The 20305-nt window shown below is 40.1% G+C and overlaps 1 protein-coding gene across 1 annotated transcript in view; it reads left to right on the top strand.

Annotated features, from left to right (window-relative positions):
- skib (v-ski avian sarcoma viral oncogene homolog b) overlaps nucleotides 1-20305 on the top strand; it is a gene marked incomplete at its 5' end in the record, with an annotated part of 107127 nt that overhangs the window by 78510 nt on the left and 8312 nt on the right. The window contains 4 exon segments of the mRNA XM_083534136.1: nucleotides 19608-19667; nucleotides 19669-19716; nucleotides 19853-19953; nucleotides 20072-20295. Coding sequence (XP_083390262.1) covers nucleotides 19608-19667; nucleotides 19669-19716; nucleotides 19853-19953; nucleotides 20072-20295 — 433 coding nt within the window.

The following is a 20305-nucleotide window of genomic DNA, read 5'->3' as shown; positions in this document are numbered from 1 at the left end:
AGGAGAGGCACAGAATCCAAGACTCTTGAGGTTCTGTGTAAAGTTTGCACATTCAGTGGTGGTTTGGGGAGTCATGTCATCTGCTGTCCACTGTGTTTTATCAGGTCCAAGGTCAGCACAGGAGATTTTAGAGCACTTCATGCTTTCCTCTGCTGACCAGTTTTATGAGATGCGGATTTCATTTTCCAGCAGGATTTGGCACCTGCCTACACTGCTAAAAGCACCAAAAGCAAACTCACCAGACTTGAACCCCATAAAGAATCTATGGTGTATTGTCAAGAGAAAAATGAGAAACCAGAGACCAAAAAATGCAAATGGGCTAAAGGCCACTGTGAAAGAAACCTGGGCTTCCATACCACCTCAGCAGTGCCACAGACTGATCACCACAGAATTAAGGCAGTAAAGCAAAAGGAGCCCCTACCAAGTATTGAGTACATAATACAGTAAATAAGCATACTTTCCAGAAGGCCAACAATTCACAAAAAAATATTTTTTTTTAATTGGTCTTATAAAGTATTAAATTTTTTTGAGTGAATTGGTGGGTTTTGTTAATTGTAAGCCAAAATCATCAAAATTAAAAGTAATAAACGCTTGAAATATATCAGTATGTGTGTGATGAAGCTATATAATATACGAGTTTAACTTTTTGTATTAAATTACTAAAAGAATATTAAATGATATTCTAATTTATTGAGATGCACCTGTGCATTGTTCATATAAAATATAAATGTTGTTAAATCGTCATCAGCCGATTGTGCTGCAAATAAGGTCAATTATTAGGAAGGCGCAACTAAACAACACCCTCTTAACACCGTTGTTGTTTGCTTTTGCCTTGTGTGCTCATTCTGAATAGCCAGTCAGAGTTTTCTTTCTCACTGACAAGCTCCGGCGCCATTTCGACACACAAAATCGCCCGGAAAAAAAAGTGTCAACTTGGTGTGTCCCAAGCTTTAAGTTATTATCTTTCGTTCTTAATATAGCCTTACATATTTCATTAGATTGTATTTTTAGCAATCATTTAACCAGCTGTAGTTTAGGCTACAAGTGGGCACAGGCACTAAACCCTGGTAACCTGGTTAGATTTTATGAGATGTGACTATCTCTGCACTGTTTTCTAAATATCTCCATCGGCAAGAGAAAAACCCATTTATATTGACCTCTTCCGTAGATTAGTTGTTTCTCTCTCCTCAGCCTGATTTATTTAACGACATTTTTAACTGGTTTAATCATATAAACAGTTTTCTAAGAGGACTTTGCTCCAGAAAGAAATCTGCTCCAAAACAACTTTACTCCTGCACATATAGCACATTGGATAAAAGAAAGAAAGACAGCATAGTTAAAATTACACTTTGGTTCAATAGTCTTATAAGCAATACAAAACCTAGGCAATATCCCCTCATTTACAAAACATCTGGTTCTCAGTTCATCCAAACGTTGTTCCATCCATCTATTACAATTGTAAGTGGCCTTGAGGTTGTCGTTCGTTTGGACCGTTTTTCATTTGCAGGGTTGCGTGTGTGCAGGCGGAACCTGTGTTCGGGATAAGATTGAGCGTTTGTTTACATTTTTGTTTATATGTGCCTTTTTCTTTCTTTAATTTAAGTTTCACGGTGGTGGTGATGATGGTTCATGTTCGAAGAGTATGACTCGTGAACCGTGTCACAATAAATTATCTACACCCCCGTATAGAGACTCTCTGTTCATTTATCGGTGCCAGAGGCTGCTACAGCGAAATTCGTCACTACGCGTGTTTAAAGTAAAGGTCGTCACTACACGTCGCGGCAGTTCAGTGAAAGCCATCCACCACGCTGTGCCAGTGCCATTCAGCAAGGAGTATACAACCTGTTGTCCACGACAATATCGTTTTGGTTACTCAGCTGCAGCGACTTAGGAGAACAAATGTTAATGATGATGCGAGCTGCAAAGTTGAATATACAAAAATCATAAAGAGTAACTGAAAGTCAAGGTCATTGCCACCTCATAAGGTCTTAAAAAAAACAATTTAGCAAATTGTCTGACTTCACATTATTTCTGTGTTGATTTCTGACATTTCCTGTTGTTCCTACTTGCTTACTTCTGTGTTTTCCTGAAGTGTAAATTTATGATGTGAGTGGTAATATATAGTTGTAAGGATACAGTGATGACTGTCTATCATCACTAGCTCCTTTAGAGGTCATCATTGGTCATGAAACCGAGCGTTTGCTAAAAGAACTGCACTAGGCTCTAGCATCATAGAAACAATTAACCCTCTTTTAGATAGACAGGGAAGGCAGAGTTTTGTTCATCGAATTGCTGTGAAAGAGATACCTGTGCCAGCTGCTGCTGATGTGCTGAAGATCTTAGAATTAGATTTTAATGAGAGGAGCTATGAGGACAGGTATGCATCCCAAGATGACATCTGTTTTAAACATCTCCTAAGTGAAAAAATAAGACTGAAGGAGACCTTTTTCTGAAACAGATGGGATGGGCAAAAGGGAAAACACCTTTTCTTCAGGTGTTGCAGCCGAACAGTGGCTAGCCTTTTATTGTTTGATAATAAAGGTGGACCACTGCTTTTGAAGGAAAGTGGCATCTCATAATGTAATAAGACAGTATTATGACCATTACATAATCTTCATGGATGAAATAATCAAAAGGAGTGATGCAGAGTGGAAAGACAGACAGTTGGAAACTGAACCTCAGGAGTATAGGTTGACAGTCCACCTTTTCGGCGCTGCATCCTCCCCAGGGAGTGCCAACTTCGGCCTTAAGTATTAAGCACAACAACACAAGGCTAACTACCCTTTAGCCTCAGCGTTTGTAGAGGAAAAACTTCTATGTGGATGATTGATTAACCAGTGTCTCAACGGTGCAGGAAGCTAAGGACCTGATCCTCCAGACACAACAATTGTGCGAAGTTGCAGGCCTACATCTGCCCAAGTTCAACTAAAATCAAATAAATGCCCTCTGTAGTGTCTTAAACGTATAGTATCTTAAATGTGTAATATCTAAAAGCCTTAAGTCATATAATTCTACAAATGGTGAAAGTCCTGGAAAGGCCAAAGTTAATTACTGAACCATCTGGCCAGATGTTTTCCTTTAAGCCAAATGTATGAAAGGCCCATAGTGCTTATCTTATGAGCCGTGACTGGGAAAATGAGACGGATGGTCGTCCTTAAATCAGTATAAGCCGAAGTATAGAATATGATCCAGGATGCATGTCCTCTTGGGAAAAGACCTCTGACCCGTTCTCACTGTATGTTAAGATGAATGGTCTGGGAAAGTTAGCGCTGGTACATTTGAGATATATTAAATCTGGACAAAGACAGGTTTCTCTTTAAGATAAACATTATTGCACAGTAGGCTCATATACATCTGTTATACATTAAGAGGCGGACCCAGAGAATGATCAGAATATATAATGAGTGTGCAGCCATGGATCGGGAGTCAGACTTTGAATCAGAGCGTGCTGACTCCAGGCAAAGATGCTATATTTCTGTGCTGAATAAAAATCATTATTTACACGAAATAACTGCGTCTACGGAGATTCCTTCCAACCGACAGCTACACTCCATCAAGACGACGAAATACACAACATTTCCTGGCGTCACGAATCCTGGGCGGTTTGCGGCCTTCTCAGCTCCGCGGATCTGCTCCGACGGCGGCTCCCTGATCTGTCCGGCCAGCTGAAACGGTGAGCGTTTGGGGTTCCGTTTATCTGCTGTTGGGTCGCACCGTTAAAGGCCTGTGTGTGGGTTATTGGGTTGTTGAGTGTTGTGTTGTGATTGTCGGTTTGGGTGGCTCTCCGTTCTAAAATTTTTGCACTGCTGGGCAGCGCAAAAGGGGGGATTTGACTGTAATAATGCTTTAAGGAAAATTAAACGTTGAATTACAATAGAAAAGAAGCGAAGTAAAAAGTTCAAGAGAAAAAAAAAAGGAACAGGAATAAAGAGAGAAGTGAAGAAAATAAGAGTTGAAGCTAAAGTAAAAAGTAAAAGGTGAATGACTCTGAGAAAGAGTTAAATATGGTAAAAAGTTGAGGAAATAAAGGAAAACAGGAATATAAAGGTTGAAATAAAAAGGGAAAAGTAAGAATAAGGTTTAAAGAGGAAGCCGCAAGATTTGGACAAAAACCCTCAGGGAGGTGACATTTAAGTCAGGCCACAAAACCTGGACATTCACTAGGTGGATTTCAGGTCAGTTCTGGGAACTGGATGATGCAGAATTAAAATTCAATTAAAGTTCCCACTCTGACTAATTAGCTGACGAGCTAGGTGATGATGCAACTGTCATTTGAATTTCTGCATATCAATAAGGTAGCAAAAATTTAATAAAGGAAGGAAATAAAGAGAAAATAGAATAAAGGTGCGGCAAAATAGCATGCTATAAGTTTGTATGACTGAGTCGACTATAGTGTATGTGGAATTTGTGTGTGTGTGTTGAGGAAAACGTGTGTGCGCTTTGAAAAAAAAAAAAAAAAAAAAAAAAAAATAAATAAATAAATAAATAAATAATAATAATAATAATAAGAGAAGATAAGGGGTGTCTCTCCCTTTCTGTGCGCGCGGAACTAAGTGTGTGTTTGTGTTTGCGCGTGTGCGCTCAGCTACGAGTGAAGTCCCTCTTTCTCCGCTGTGGGCGAAACCCCCCCTCTCTTCCTCTGCTTTTTTGTCTCTCTGCGTGTGAGGGTCTGCGCTCCGCTGCGGGCGGGCGGGATCCCCTCCCTTCTCTCTCTCTCTCTCTCTCTCTCTCTGGAAAATTTGTGTGTGCGTGACTGATTGCAATATGTGCTGAGATGTGTGATATATAGATATGAATAAATACATAGGAGAGTTAAGGTGGAAAACAAGGGTTAGTTTCTAGTAACTATAAGGATAATATTTGTCTTCTATTAAGAATAAAACAATGAGCCTCATTACATGAGAGGACTGAATCTGTTAAAACTTATGAGCTTCCGTCGGAAGACCTTTTTCTGTTAAATAACAGAAGACAAGATAAAAACAATGAGCCTTTTTGGGAAAATATTTTATGGCCAAATAAACTTTATGAGCCTCTAAAGAGGACCTAAATACGAAGTCAAAGCCCCTTAATACTGAATGAATAAAGATATCCCTACAGTAAGACAAAACACTCCCCTGCCCTGAATGAATAATATAATTCCCAAAAAAAAAAAAAAAAAAAAAAAAAAAAAAAAAAAAAAAAAAAAAAGGACATATTCAAGTAGAGAAGTTAATGAGGGTGTGTGTGTGTGTGTATGAGCAACTATTATAATAAAGTGATTATTGTATATGTATATGTATTGGTTGTGAGTAATACTGATTGATAAAAGAGTTGTGATTATTAAAGTAAAGCAAATGGAAGTTCATGCAATATGATGTTTAGAGGAGATAGGAAATCTGTAGAGCATACAATTCTGAATGCTGAAGGACGTTGTGTGTGTGAAGTATGAGCTGTTATCTGTAGAGAACTAAAAAAGGATCTAAGGTCCTGTCTGCCTCTCTTGTTGAATCTTTGGTGTGTGTGCGCGTTGCTGAGACAGTTGCTCAGAACGTCACACGGATTGAAGCACGCTGACGAAACAACATGGTCAGCGCATGGCTTCTGGTTGATTAAGGCCAGTGCTGTTTTATCAAAAATAAATAAATAAATAAATAAATAAATAAATAAATAAATAAATAAATAAATAAATAAAGTTTTTAAATGCTTGGACTTGTATTTGAACATGTGTGTGCGTATCCAAATATATATTTTTACTGTGCCGTTTGATCTCTCAGCTTGAGAAGTAACGCAGTGAATTACATTTTGTGTGTGACCTTTGTGTTATGCAGTTTAAAGGATACTTGGCAACGGACTGACCAGTCATGGTGTTTAACTAGATAATTATTTGATTTGTACTCGGTCAAGCGTTGTTGTCGTAAGTTTTACAATTTATCTGTGGGTTTTTCGTTGAAGTTAAATTTAAGTAATATTTAATTTGGTAGTTGGTATCAATTTATGCGTACAAAAGTACAGAAAGTTGTAATAATGTCGAAAATAATTACTCCTGTAGATGTGGTACAGAAGTATAATCCTTTAATTAAGGGCATCGTAAAGATGATGGAGAAATGGCATAAGCGATGGCCTGATATTGAACGACCATGGCCCAAAGAGGGGACCTTTAACCCCGAGGTGATCCAGACAATGCATGTGCTTATATCAACGTATAAAGCGGAGCAGAAAACCGGTAAAAGAGGGAAAAAGCGTAATGATAAAAGACAGATAGAGCTGGGTATTCTCAAGTTATTTGAAAATGAGGGACAGAAGCGGTCAAAGGCTGTTAATGATGAGAGAAATAAGGGTGTGGAGACCATAGCAAAAAGTGTGAAAGAGACAGAAAAGTTGATGGCAGAGATTAATGCACCTTTCTCTCATGTGGATTTAGTAAAGGATCCCCCACCATATGAGAAACAGGTAAAGTTTGAGGACATTTATCCTCAGCTCCCAGTAATTAACCAGGAAGGTGGTTACAGTATCAGAGACGATAATGATCGGATAATAGAAACAGGGCAGGCAGATATGACTATAGAAATGTATCCAAGTACCAAAAGTAAGGGAAAAGCAACACGTTTGGGAAACAAGGGGAATCTGAGGGTTAGAAGGACAAAGGTTATGGATGATGGTGATCAGAGTGAAGGCGGAGCATTAGGTGGATATCATCCTGCTGTCAGGCGTATATTATCCAAGGCAGAAAAACAAGGATATAGAATGAGGGATAGAGAGTTGGTAAGGAACGATAGCTCTACAGATAGTGAGGAAGGAGATAGTGATGAGGATTTGGAGAATAAGAGTGGTTTGAGAGAATTTTATTCAAAGAAATTTAGCCCGGGATTAGAGGAGCGCCAAGATAGTGCCTCAACAGAGATTGAAGGAAGCATGAGTCGACGGCTTTCGCATCTGTTCACCCCTAGGGAGTTGGAGAGGTCATATTCAAAGCAGAAAGGGTCACAGAAGAGAGAGTCTCGGAAAACAGAGAAGCATTACTCTTTACGCTCTAAAGGGAAGGATTGTGATACACTGTGCCCAGTACTAATAAGAGGACAAAATCTAGAGTATAAGCCTTGGCAGAATACAGATATGTCTGACATACTTGAAAAGTTGCCTACTCTACAGAGTGGAGCATACCCTTGGATTTCAAAGCTGGAAGAGATTATGGTGGGAACACAAATGGCTATAGGAGACATTAAGAGATTATTAGCCAGTCTTCTTGGGGTTCAAGGCATGGAGGAAGTCCTACAGAGGGCAGGACTTAATCGTTATGTGGGAACCGCTGTTAATGATTCAGAATTGTTTTCTGCAAACAGAGGTCGTGTGTGGAGAGCTTTGAGGGATATATTTCCAACGAATGTACATCCCGATAACATTTTTATTGAGCCACTAGGTCAGGAAGAGAATCCGAGGGCCTATGTGTCAAGAGCTCATCAGGTGTGGAGAAGCATCACAGGAAATGATCCAGATTTGAACCAGATGGAGCAGTCTATTTTAAGAGCTAAAATAGAGAAGGGACTGCCCCAACCAGTAAGGAGTAAGTTAGCCGAAGTGGTCGGTCTTAGGAATGCTGTAAAGGGGACATATATAGATAACATAGCTCATCAGGTGGAATTATATCGTAAAAAAGAATTTGATCAGAAACAGCAGGACCTAGAGACCCTTAGGAAGCTTAATCAGATACAGTTGGTGGATAGTAAAAAGAAAGAGAAAAAGCAGGCTGTGATTGTGCAGGCTCCGCTCCCGGTGGATCAGGCACAATCTCAGCCATATCAGTTTCAGTATCAATTACCGCAGCCACCATCAGCAGGTCCAGCGATTTCTTATCCACAGCCAGCTCCAGGTCAATTTCAGACCTGGAGAGGTCGAGGTCGCGGAACTTTTGGGAGAGGTAGAGGAGGAAGATTTAATTCAAACTTCCAACAGCCACAGGAAGCATGTTACAATTGTGGACAGATTGGTCATTTCGCCCGTGAGTGCAATAGACAAGGAGAAAATTCCAGAGGAAATTTCAGAGGAAATTTCAGGGGCCAGTTTAGGCCATCTGGACGACTGGTGAACCCGTTTAGGGGCCCAGAACCAGGTTTTTAGGGGTGCCCAGAGGATCCGAGCGGGGGATGTCAGCTGGTAGTATCGGGGCCGGAGATAGATCCAACAATAGTGGTGAAAGTAAACAATAAACTATTAGAAGTAATGGCAGATAGCGGAGCTGCTTTCACCTGTATTCGGCCTGAAGATGCTACACATCTCCCCATGTCTGGTCAATTGATTCGGACAATCGGGATTGAGGGAATAAAACAGCTGATTCCTCTCACGGAACCAATCGAGCTCTGCTATAAAAATCTGAAAACTACAATACCTATATTAGTGTCAGAACATACACCTATTGCACTTTTGGGAAGAGATGGTTTGTGTAGATTGAATTGTACTATAAAATGCACACCTGACGGCTGTCGGGTGGAAGTGCCAAATGACACTGCTTGCGAATTGTTGATGACTAAGGAAACTGAAGCTTCCTCTGTATTCTGGGTTGGAAGTCTTAGTGCTGAATTTTTGGAGCCTGCTAAGTTGTGGGAAAAATTTATTATGGCAAATATGCCCAATGTGCAAATTCCCGAGTATCCACTACATTGCACGCTTAAGTATTTTAAGAATACTGCTCAAACAAGCCCAGATGAATGGTTGAGGAATCAGCCATACCAAGTTCAACTCAGTTCGAGCTGTATTATTTTAGGACCACAAGGAGCAGCTATGAAGGTGCACGTGGATGATTATTTGGAAAAGGAATTTGATATTAAGAACAGTGTTCCACATGTGACTTTGTTGGTAGCTGAGGAGTATGATCAGAAGCATGTAGGAGAGATGATGGCAGAAGCAGGGAAAGCCGTTTTTGTGCCGTTAACAGAGAATTTAACCATATGGAAGAGTGAAGATCAACGATTTATTAAGATCATGATCTCTGCTCAAGGTTTGGGACAGCCACAAACTGTGCGGCTGACACATGAGTCAATTTGTAATGTCAAAATAGACTCAGACCCCATGAGAGAGGAGATGTTGAAGCAAGTCCCAGAAAGTCTGTGGTCTCAACATAGCACGGATATAGGATTTGTGAAGTCAGCACAACCAGTGAAAGTGGAACTTAGACCAGGAGTTAAACCCCCGTGGAGAAATCAATATCCACTGAAAGAAGAGGCAATAAGAGGGATTGGATCACAAATTAAGGGTCTTTTAAAAGCCGATGTTTTGAAAATAACTCAAAATCCACAGAGTAATTGTCAGGCTGCAGACGCGGAAGCCGATATAGTCCGATCATTGTCCTTTTATTTTAACAACCGTACAACACAAAAACACTCATAAGCCGTTGAAAACAACAAACAAAGACATCCGCTCGATACGCGTTGTCCGCTATGAGTTCGAATGTCCCAAGCATAATCCATAAAGCCTTCGGCAATGAGTAATCCAAGTCGGAAGTGGAATTCGCATATACAGCCGGCGGTCGAGCAGCCACGCGATTGTCCAGCTTGACAATATAACGACCGACAGCCTGTGACTCAAGAACGTGAGTTTATGTAGTCTGATCTTTCATGAGCCACAGCTGTCGGTAATCTTGGGAAGCAGCGTGACTGCTATCGAGGGGGGCGTGGCAGGGTGGATCTCTGACAGCTACAGACGGGGGCGTGGCAGGGTGAATCCCTGACAGCTACAGAGGGGGGCGTGGCAGGGTGAATCCCTGACAGTAATACACCGTTGCTACCTTTGCGGAAACCTGATAATTCTTATCGTTTGGTGCATGATTTAAGAGCAGTAAATGACATAGCAGCGGATTTTCCGGCAGACGTACCGGATCCACATACTTTATTAGCTCAAATTCCGCCTGATGCAACACATTTTACAGTTTTAGATTTGTGTGGTGCATTTTTCAGTGTCCCACTCAGTGCTGAAAGTCAGGGATTGTTTGGGTTTACGTACAATGGACAGAGTTATGAATACAGAAGATTGCCACAAGGGTTTAAGCATAGTCCTCATATTTTCAACAAAGTATTGAAGGATGATTTGACAGGGATAGATCAGGTATTGAAAAGTACTGTTGTTCAATACGTGGATGATATTATTATTTGTTCACCAGATAAGGAAACGTGTCACAAGGATTCAATTAAATTGCTACAGATACTGGCTGAGAAGGGACATAAGGCCTCTCAGAAAAAGCTACAGTATTGTCAAGAGAAGGTAGTTTATTTGGGTCAGACAATAATGCAGGGACACAGAAGCATCTCCGGCAACCAGGTAGAAGCCATCCGTAAGGCCCCAAAGCCTAGGACTGTCAGAGAGTTGATGACATTTCTTGGTATTGCTGGTTATTCCTCAGCATGGGTAGAAGATTATGCTAGTTTAACAGGGCCTTTGAGAGCTATGATTAAAGACACTGGCAATGCTCAGCTTCATTGTAATCTTACCTGGACGCAGGATGGCCTTTTGTCATTTGAAACGATTAAACAGAGACTGCAGGAGGCTCCAGCGTTAGCACTTCCTGACTACACAAATAATTTTTTGTTGTATGTATCTACTTCAACCGGAGGTAAATATGCATGTGCAGTTCTTTGTCAGCCAACAGGTATTGGGACAAGCCCCCAACCCATTTCTTATTATTCCACCGCATATTCAGAAGTAGAGCTAGGGCTACCATGGTGTTATCGTACAATGGTAGGGGTCTATTTGATGTACGATAAAGCTTCATCTGTCACTATGGGTTACCCAGTAACAATCCTTACCCATCATAGCCTTAGAAATCTCTTGAATTATGGTAAATACACATTAACTATGCCTAGACTCAGAGATTACTATAGACTCCTAGAGCAGGAAGATGTTACTCTAGTGAGATGTGCTACAGTGAACCCAGCTGAAACTTTGCCAACTCTAGAAGATGGCGAACCCCATGACTGTGTACAAGAAGCAGAAAAATATTCAAGGCTTAGATCAGATCTGCAAGCCCTCCCGCTGCGTGAGTCAGATTTGGAGTACTGGACTGATGGGTCCTGCTATCGGGTGGGAGATAAATTGAGTGCTGGCTACGCAGTGGTAAGAGCACAAGGAGCAGGGTTTGTAGTAGAAAAGGCTGAAGTTATACCACAGCCTGCATCTGCTCAGCTTGCTGAACTTGTGGGGCTGACTGAAGCATGTCTGCTAGCCGAAGGCAAGCGAGTGACAATATATACTGATTCTGCGTATGCGCATAATGTGTGCCACTTGTTTGGAGCTGTATGGAAGAACCGAGGGTTTAAGAAGACAGATGGTTCTCCAATACAACATCATGCTCAAATAATGAAGCTGTTACATGCTATGATGAGACCTAAGGAAATAGCAATAGCTAAGTGTGCAGCACATAGGATGGATATGTCAAGGGTCACTCAAGGGAATAAGGCGGCTGATGAAGCTGCTAAGGCTGTCACAGGAGCGGACAAATTGGGTAAAGTGTTTCTGATTACTCATGGAGTGGATTTGGAAGACAAAATTACCATTAGAGATGTGATTTTAATGCAGGAAGCGGCTCCCGCCATGGATAAACAGTTGTGGCTAGATCGAGGTGCTACTCAGGATTCTGCTGGTCTCTGGAGAAATCATGAGGGACTGATAATAGCACCTCCAGATTTGTTAGGTCTGTTGATTCAGGAAGCACATGGGTTAGCTCATGTGGCAAGGGGGGAAGTTAGAAGGAAAATCATGAAGGAATATGGTTTTTGGGCACCCTGTTTACTTGAACAGATCGATTATGTCATAGGTAGGTGCGTTATCTGTTTGAAAAATAACGTTCGAAGGTGTGTGCCAGTTCCTCCTGGGCACATTCCCACTCCGAGGGGTCCTATGCGCGAATTAGTTGTGGATTTTGTTGATATGATAAGACCAGTTGAAGGGAAAAGGTATATGTTGGTCGTCGTGGATAGGTTTTCTCGTTGGCCTGAGGCCTGTCCAACTAAGCGAAAGGATGCTCAGTCTGTTGCCAAGTTTTTGTGCAGAGAGGTTATAAGCAGGTGGGGACTTCCGGATCGAATATCCTCAGATAACGGTAAAGAATTTGTGGATAAAACAGTCAAATTAATCTTACAAAAGTTGGGAATTAAACAGCGTCTTGGAGCAGTGTACCACCCACAAAGTCAAGGAATGTGTGAAAGAATGAATGGTGTTTTAAAGAATCGCATTGTTAAGATCTGTCAGCATATGGGTTTAAATTGGGTAGCAGCGCTTCCGTTGGCACTGATGGCGTGTCGATCAAGTGAGCTGCGTGATTTGCATATGACACCTCATGAGTTGCTAACGGGAAGACGGATGCCGACTCCTTGTTTGCGTACCAGTGGGAAAGGTCCAAGTCTAGCACTTTTGGAAGACGAAATGCGAACTTATGTAACATATATGGTCATCTTACATAAAAAGATATCCACATATGTTTTTGACAGGCAGAGGAAAGACGAGGCGCAGCAGAAACTTGATGAGCAAAAGAGCACCACAGTGCAACTCGGAGACAAGGTGTTTGTGAAAGTGTTTAGAAGAAAGTGGTATAACGAACGTCGGGAAGGACCATTTGAAGTGGTCCGCAGTACTGGAACAGCGGTCCAGGTCAAAGGGTCTCCAACGTGGTATCATTTATCACATTGTGTTAAAGCACCAAAAGAGGAGATAACGTGTTCCCAGAGTCAGGATGTTGAAGGTTCAAGAGAATTGGAAGAAGGTATGGGTGAGCATGCAGCAGGAGAAGAGATGCATGACAATAACCAGAGTCAATTCCCAGAAGGGGAGATTGTCCGTGATATGGGCAATGGTGATGATGATTTGTATGCATTTGATGATGCCAGAAATGACAGTACAGTTAACGGACAGGAAAGAACATTTGGGGACATTGATTTCCAGCAGGTTCCCGAATCAGCAGAGCCTGTGGCGGTGGAGAGAAATGCGTCACAGGTTAAGAAGGACTGTAACTCAACTGCAGGAGAATCAAGAGAGACAGCTGACAGAAGGAGTCCGAGGCCGGCTCGGAGAAGGGTTAGACCAAAACGATACGAGAACTAGAGCCCATGTGGCTATAGTTCCTCAGCAGATCGCTACAACACCCTCTCCTCCGAAGGTTGTTATCAGAGCTAAGTTAGGGAAAGCGGTTGTTCTTCCTTGTCAATGTGGAAGATGGAATGTTGGTAGTACTAATCCTCCTAAGTGGAGGAATAATCGTGGTGAAGATGTGTTGTTGACAGGACCCGGATTTGAAAGTGTGCCTCGCGATCAAAGAAAGTATTTTTTGTACAATGACATGAAGTTGGTGAAGATGCAGACGGATTGTTCACTAGTTTTGCGTAATGCTACATGGGAAGATGCAGGTGAATGTGTGCACTTATTTGGAACCAGCATTTAAATTTGTGCCAATTCTTAATTATTGGGAGGATGATTATGTAACGCGTAAAGTGACACTTGTGATAAAAGGTTTGGAACCTAGTGGGAATGTCGCGGATATTACAAAGGTTCAAGATCAATCTAATGCAATGACTACTCCGAGAATGAATAATTCTCAAACAGAGCTTGTTACAGTAGTGCTGGGTACAACTAAGAATGTTGATACATCAACCCAGACTACTACTTTGTCACAGATAAAGCTTGTCACTACAGCTCTGGATACAACTACGAGTGTTATTACATTAACCCAGACTACTCCTACTTTATCTACGATTGTAAAAGAGTATAATGATACAATAGTGCCAATACCTTTGATGCCTGTGAAGTTTGTAAACGTAACACAGGCGCCGGACGTAGTGACCTTAGAGTCGACAGAAGTGTTAAATATGACTCAGGAACCCATGTTAAAAACAAAGCCTACAGTAAATGGTAGAGAAGAGACCTTTGAGGCCGGGAAACAGATGTGGGATGAGCATGTTGTAGCCTCAGCTGAGATAACTCAGAAAAATATATCAGATACAATGAGTGACTATTTTAATTCTACTCAAGTTCGTACTTTGCAAAAGAGAGACAGTGACTGGAAAGCATATGGTTTCGATTCATCGGTGTTACAGATTGCTGACCCCTGGGCAAGTAGGAACTTATGGTTCCAGCAGATAACTCATTCTGTTAGATCAGTTAGAAATTAAAATTGTCCATATGTGGTGAAAGTTTCATCACCAGGCACATGGCCTTCAATTTTAGAAACGGTGCCAGAACCACTAACTATTAGGTGTCAGTCCTTTGCATTATCATGGTTGTTGTTTCAGCAGCAGGCATCGACGGATATAATAATGGCTTTGTCAAGTAGTCTGTTTAGACCTAAATATGATTGTTCATGGTTGGAAGAATTACCTTATGTGAACCTACTGGATCAACATGAAAATATAATAACAGCAGTCCCTGAGCCGATGGAAGTGACACCTGTGAAAGCTGCTGGTTGTTTCTGTTCAAATGAAACGTATACTGGTTCGGGGATGTATATGGGAGTATCTGATTGTGACAGCTAATTGATGAATTTGGGCCAACATGATAATAAAAATATTAGTAAGTTGTATGAAGTAAAGTTTCGTGCACCACATCAGAAATATAGTAAAACTTTGATGGTAAGGAATCAAGATTTGCCTGGTGATAAGGCATATATATTTCTGCCTTATGGATGGATAGGATGCTGTTACATGGCAAAACTGAAGCTCCCATATGAGGTTTTTACAGTACAGAAGGGAGACGGTCCTGATACAAATCAGTCAAATGTTGTTTCTGCTAATAGGAGGAAAAGAGCATTGGCACAGTTCCATAATTTGGAGTCATACCATTGGAGAATAAGCCTAGGAGAAAAGTGGGGTATAGGACTATTCCCATGGTATGGTGTGACATTTTTAGCTGATCATATTGATAACATCACTTATACATTACAGGGTTTCGCCAATGAGACAATAAGGGGATTTGATTTTCTGTCTAATACTCAAAGAAGTCACAGATTGACCCTGCTAAAGCATGACATGGCGTTAGATTATATATTGGCCAAGCAAGGTGGCCTATGTGTGGCTTTGAACTTAACTGGTGACGCATGTTACACCTTGATCCCCGATTCTTCTGATAATATGACTAGTGTTATAGAGGCATTGCGAAACATACGAGATGCCTTCGGTCCAGCTGAAGGAGCCGGATGGTCTGCCAATTCTTGGCTGCAAGACAAATTAGGTCCGTTAGGTGCTGTCCTAGTACAGATTTTTATGGCAGTTGTCGTATCGTTGTGTGTGATGTTTTGCTTTTGCACGCTGTTGCTGACCTTTGCGAAAGCAATGATATTGCGATGGGTTGGAGTTGTGATGCCTGGGGACGGTACCCAGATGGCGCTGCTGCGAACAACAGATGAGGATGGAATGGAATTAGATGGTGAACTGATGGAGAAGTATCCGTTTTGATATTAGTTCTTATTGTGATTCTTCATGTTATTTGGCTATAGGCTTACTTTTTAATAGTTTCCCCCTATACTGTGTTCGGGTGAAAGGGGGGAATGGAATGTGATATGATTCATTTGTTGCCTGAGAAGACGATACTGGTTGGTTTTTTTTTTCTTTTCTTCTCTCCAAGGAAACAATATTGGGGGAGATTTGAAGGCTCGGAACAAGGAATGCTGTGATTCTACACATCGGCGACCCCATACTGAGAATCAACGCAGCCGCGGATGGACATTTTCCCCCATACACACATATATATGTTTATTATAGGATTTTATGTGTTACAGTATATCCAGTGACATTGATAGAAAATGTTTATACTAGTAGTAATCATAGTAAGTCATGATAGTTTTTAAGTTTCTTCTGATACATAACCAATGCATATGTATTACTTCTTGTTAAAATCTTGATTGGGCTGGAGTACAACTTGTGGCCACCTGGGGCAGAGGGGCCGTGAGAGCGGTTTTCCTGTCTTGATTGTTTGAAGGATATCTAAGGAGAAACGGCTGCCTGACAGGTTTTTTCTCTCTCACACTCCATAAATTCATTATATTGTTAAGGTTCTGTGACAGAATGTATTATTACTATTTCTGTAACCAATGATGAATATGTATGCTATATTTTTTTGTTTATCGTGGGATTATTGATCCCCCGAAGGGGGGAAATATGTAGTGTCTTAAACGTATAGTATCTTAAATGTGTAATATCTAAAAGCCTTAAGTCATATAATTCTACAAATGGTGAAAGTCCTGGAAAGGCCAAAGTTAATTACTGAACCATCTGGCCAGATGTTTTCCTTTAAGCCAAATGTATGAAAGGCCCATAGTGCTTATCTTATGAGCCGTGACTGGGAAAATGAGACGGATGGTCGTCCTTAAATCAGTATAAGCCGAAGTATAGAATATGATCCAGGATGCATGTCCTCTTGGGAAAAGACCTCTGACCCGTTCTCACTGTATGTTAAGATGAATGGTCTGGGAAAGTTAGCGCTGGTACATTTGAGATATATTAAATCTGGACAAAGACAGGTTTCTCTTTAAGATAAACATTATTGCACAGTAGGCTCATATACATCTGTTATACATTAAGAGGCGGACCCAGAGAATGATCAGAATATATAATGAGTGTGCAGCCATGGATCGGGAGTCAGACTTTGAATCAGAGCGTGCTGACTCCAGGCTTGACCGGAAGGCCTGTAAAGATGCTATATTTCTGTGCTGAATAAAAATCATTATTTACACGAAATAACTGCGTCTACGGAGATTCCTTCCAACCGACAGCTACACTCCATCAAGACGACGAAATACACAACACCTCTCTTGTGTAGCTCCTTCGGAAAGGGCAGTAGCCACTGATTCTTTCAATCTCCACCTAGATTTGATACCAGACAGGCTCGTACTTGGCATTCAATGGTTAATAGAAAGTGACACTTCAACTTTCAATCTAGATACAAAAGACTACTCGTCGTGGCCTCCTATTGGTTATTGCCTCTCAATTTAATCCACTTGGCTTTGTGGCTTCTTTTACTTTAATGGGAAAACGCATCCTACAGGAGCTGTCTTGGACGCATTGAATGGGACGATCCAATTCCTGAGTACATGCGCTCACGGTGGGAGGAGTGGAAAATTGGATTCCAAGGATTAAAGGAAATTGCTATACCAAGGTGTTTTAATCCTCATGACTTTGGTAACATTGTTAGGGAGGACTATGTCACAATAAATAATCTACATCTGTATGGAGACTCTCTGTTCATTTGTTGGTGCCAGGGGCTGCTACAATAATAGCTTAATTATTGTTTCTCATCATGGACCTAAGTGTTATCTGATAAACACTGGCTCAAAGCAAAAATAATTAGATTGAATGTCAGGCTGTCATAACTCCCAGAATTACTACACTAATTAAAAAAAATATATTTTGAATATTTGTATTTTCAGTGCAATCTTTAAATAGTATGGGCCAAATGTAGAATTAGCCTATTTTAATATAGGCTCTACAGTAAAACCTAAAAATATAGGTCATTGAATTCCTGGATGAAGTGCAGGTTTAGACATGCCTTAAGTGAAAACATAATCCCTGGTGCCATATGGAAACCTGAAGGCATGATTGTGACTTTTGTGTTGTAAAACCTTTCTGCTTCAATGACAATTTAGTGAATAAATAAATACCAGTACAGTAAAACCCTATTGTACAAGCAACTAATAGTACGAGCAGACGAAGATATGAGCGACCTTGCTCGCAAAATAGGGTAAAATTTTGCGAGCAAGGTCGCTCATATCTTCGTCTGCTTGTACTATTAGTTGCTTGTACAATAGGGTTTTACTGTACTGGTATTTATTTATTCACTAAATTGTCATTGAAATTTCGAAGGCACGAGCAAACCCACGCTGCCAGTTTCCAGCTTTCGGCCGAAGTTACTTAGTTCATCTCATGTCGCTCGGTCGCTCTCGTTGTTCAGGGCAGCACAAACGTAACTTTTTTAGTGTTATATTTTTATTTCACTAGAAATCTTGAAAAATGTCTTCCAAGAAAATCAGTGATGGTGCTGGGAAAACGAAAGTAAATAGAATTACCATTGAAACCAAGAAGGAAATAGTCTAAAATTACGAGCGTGGTGTGCATCTCACATTCTCAATCAACCACTACCATATGGGTAAGTGTTAAATTATGTTTACTGTATGGTAATTTGCAGTGTATTTGTTTGTTAAAATAGGCTACAAATACTTTTTAAGTGCAGAAATAAGTGATCAAATGAGGTTTCGGAACGGATTAAATCACTTTTACATTAATTCTATTGGGGGAAAACTAGTTCGAACATACGAGCAAATGGACATACGGGCAATATTCACGAACGAATTATGCTTTTCCAACGGGGTTTTACTGTACTCTCTCAAGAAAAAAAATAGTTTACTAAGTAAACTAAGCTTTAGGCCTGCTTTAAATGAATACTATGCTAAACAGTACTTTACCAAGACCAAAGTCAAAACACTGTATTTTATTTAACTAAGCCCATAGTTGACTTTAAATCTGATGTCAAAGATAATAAAAAATACCTTTTATAACAACCGTTAAAATCAAGCAATTCATGTCTTTTCAAGACCCAAAAAAGTCACAAATACCTTTATTACAAAGTGAGGTTATTCCCTGACATCCTTGCAATGGCTGGCTGTTTACTATAGGCTGCATACAAAAAAAAGAAAAATTTCCTTTCCTATTATTTTATTATACTATATATATATATATATATATATATATATATATATATATATATATATATATATATATATATATATATATATATATATATAAAATAAAATAATAGGAAAGGAAATTTTAATGGTATTAATCATACCTATAGCCCTGATCATCTGTGCCAATATTCAAGTTGTTTATGGCTGTTTCATGATCTCAGCTAAAAGTTAAGGGTAACTGTGTTTGCACGTTATAAATTGCTTGCTTTTTTACTTATTTAATTACTGTGACATTATTTTCTTCTGTATGCATTCACCGTGTTCCCTCTACAATTTTTTACCTCTTTTGCCCAGTATTGCATAAACATTTTGTTTTGAACATTTACAATAGAAATGCATGTAAATGCAAATAAGTGTTCTTATTTTATTTATTTTTTTATTTGTTTTTTAAGGAAGTCAGCTGTGGATGGGAGTCCAAGGGGAGCTAATTCAAATTGAATTAGACACACTAGAAAATCATGACCATCTGTTAGCTCTTCTGTAAAGTACAGTTCATTTAAGATTCATAACTGTAAAATATAGAAGAAAATAATGTTTATTTTTTAGAGGTTTATGATTCATTATGATTGTGATATTTGGAATTGTGGAGTTATGAAATAAGTGGTGGTTGGGTGAAAGAACATGAAAGAGCCTCCTTTCTAACTACAATATCTACAAATTCCATTCCTAGAATAAAGAAATAAATACCCAATCTTCTCCACACTTAGTTAATTAAAATATCTTAAAATAAAAATAAGGGTTGGGGTGTCTAGCTCTGAAAATGTTCCACCACCATTAGTTAATGATGCAGTTACTATTTGCAAACACATAGCAGTCATTATGACCCTGTTTGCCATACAGTATAATCATAGAATATTATATAACTGTCTGTACCAGTCTATATTTTAGATTGATCAAAATCAGTTTTTGTTTTGTGCAGGAGTATAGTCCTATTTCAAAAAAGAAGTCAAAACAGGAGCTTTTGTGTTCCCATTCTGAGAAAAAAAGAAAAGCAAGTGGAATGGTTGCATTGTCTGGCAACAAACAAGGTATCTCTACAATTTTTTTTTTGTCTCAGTATAACACTGCCAGCTTCTTTTTTAAATAACACAGACAAAAAAATGAAGGGGACATTTAGCTAAAGGAAATTGTTTTCTATTTTAACTGGACTTTTCCTTTTGTCAGGATCTCAAATGGCTTCAGATAAAGCAGAGGCCATCAGCTTTTCGGCCATGGTCTTCTAGAGACCAATCCACCGAAAGATCAGCTCCCAGTCACAAACATCGGTATGCACCTTCTCAGTCATCTTGTACACAGTAGTAATGTGTTCCACTGGCCCAAGCTAAAGTCTGTGGAGTTTGCTGTATTTCATGTTCAGATGTTCATTTTTTTTTTATTATTTAGATCACGACCCAATAATCCAGAGTGTGTGGCATTACCCCGGAAGCACAAGCAGCCAGAGCAGTTTAGTGCTGGATGTTCCCAGCCTAGTTATAGCCACAGGTCCAGGCTAACAAAGTGCTTGCCATTTGGCAAGGACCAGACACAGTCTTCAGCCTGCCCCACACATTCCCCACAGTTTACCTCCAATTTGAATGCAGAGATCAATTTAGACAACTGTGATGAGGGTGAGTTGCA

The sequence above is a fragment of the Silurus aristotelis genome (assembly GCF_946808225.1).
Source record: "Silurus aristotelis genome assembly, chromosome: 28".
Classification (NCBI taxonomy): Eukaryota; Metazoa; Chordata; class Actinopteri; order Siluriformes; family Siluridae; genus Silurus; species Silurus aristotelis.
The sequence above is the reverse complement of the archived record's forward strand: the minus strand, read 5'-3'. Positions and strand labels throughout refer to the sequence as shown.